The sequence below is a fragment of the Priapulus caudatus genome, unplaced genomic scaffold, assembly GCF_000485595.1.
Source record: "Priapulus caudatus unplaced genomic scaffold, Priapulus_caudatus-5.0.1 Scaffold527, whole genome shotgun sequence".
In the NCBI taxonomy this organism is placed as follows: Eukaryota; Metazoa; Priapulida; class Priapulimorpha; order Priapulimorphida; family Priapulidae; genus Priapulus; species Priapulus caudatus.
The window spans coordinates 112380-113949 of record NW_014577588.1 but is presented as its reverse complement, the minus strand read 5'-3'; the positions used below and the strand labels follow the sequence as shown (position 1 = coordinate 113949).

General features: G+C 48.2%; 1 protein-coding gene across 1 annotated transcript in view; it reads left to right on the top strand.

Annotated features, from left to right (window-relative positions):
• LOC106811322 (ELMO domain-containing protein 3-like) overlaps window positions 1–1570 on the top strand; it is a 58054-nt gene that overhangs the window by 26592 nt on the left and 29892 nt on the right. Inside the window, 1 exon segment of the mRNA XM_014814899.1 lies at window positions 1246–1368. Within this exon segment, the coding sequence (XP_014670385.1) occupies window positions 1246–1368 (123 nt within the window).

The following is a 1570-nucleotide window of genomic DNA, read 5'->3' as shown; positions in this document are numbered from 1 at the left end:
CGGCGGCTGCGACGCGGAAGCGGTAGCGGCGGCAGCAGCGGTTGCTGCGGCGGCAGCGGCGACGATGATGCATTTATTATTGAAAGTGCGGCCGTGATCCCTCATACGCGGCTCATCGCTAATTTCGATTATTCGCGCAAGCAGACGAACGACGTACAGCGTCGATTAGACTGACTCCGCACGTCGTTGCCGGCGCATCGACGAGTGATGATCAGCGGGGAATAGTGTGATGACGTATCTACTCCTTATACGTTCACCTGTTATTAATTCGCTTCTCAGTCTCCTGGAATGATGTATAAACGCAGCTGAAGTCGCAGCGACCAGCTAGAGCTTTTGGGGGATGTGGTCTCCTTTCCACGGCGGGAAAATTTGCCTGTGATTAAGGGGTTGACTCGGAGAATGTCTATTCCTCGCGGTTTCACCTCTTTGCAAATTAGATGCGAACCTATAAGGTTCTAATGTCAGTTTCATTCGTCAGTCATTCAGTGTAGTAACGTCATTGGGCCAAGGCGAAAAATCGCGACTGGGTTCATAAATTTCACGATTTTAGTAGTGTCCGTCCTTTATGGTTTAGGCAGCCACAAGGAAATGTGTAGTCAGTCTATATAATGAGTAAAAATCCAGGTAACGTCCGGGCTAGGAGATTACATGAGTTTGCATTAATTTAGGCTGGCTGCATTTGCCAGTTATCCCGTAGAAATTTCTATATCTCCTGGGCAATAAATTTCAAATTCTACCGAGTAAATTATATCTCCGATATCTACGGTATATTGCCCCAGAGCAGCGTGTGTTCGTGTGTGCGTGTGTGCGTGCGTGCGTGCGTTCGTACATGCATGCGTTCGTGCGTGCATGCGTGCGTTCATGTGTGCATGCGTGCATGCATTCGTGCGTGTGTGCGTGCGTTCGTGCGTACGTGCACGCGTGCATTTGGATGTGCGTGCGTTCATTCGTACGTGTGTACGTGCTTGCTAAATTGCAGTTACGAATGAATGGGTGCCGTTTGCTAAGGATGGGGGTAGTTTGTAGCTAGGTGCAGTACATGTATTTGTATTTGAATTACATGCAATAAAAATTTAAATTAAAAAAAAAATTTAATTTAAAAAAATTATGTGGGTTTGCTGGCCACGTTTCGGGTTTGCTGCCGAGGGTCATACGCGCTAATGCATGTGACATGGTGGCGTGCATTCTTTGCACATGGTGTGGTCAGCAGTGGTACAGCTAACAACTGATGTATGTCTTCCCCAGGTCCTTTTGACAACGAGCAGCCAGTTCACTGCAGAATGTTGCAGACCGTGTACAGACAGCTAACTGGCAATAAACTCGACTGCCCGAGATATGGCAGCCACTGGGAGCAAATAGGATTCCAAGGTATGTTTTTTTTTAAGTGCACACATCGGTGACACGTAACAGCATATTATGAGAGAGAGGGGGGAGGGAGAGGGAAAAGAGAGGGGGAGAGGGGGAGAGGGAGAGAGAGAGAGAGAGAGAGAGAGAGAGAGAGAGAGAGAGAGAGAGAGAGAGAGAGAGAGAGAGAGAGAGAGAGAGAGAGAGAGAGAGAGAGAGAGAGAGA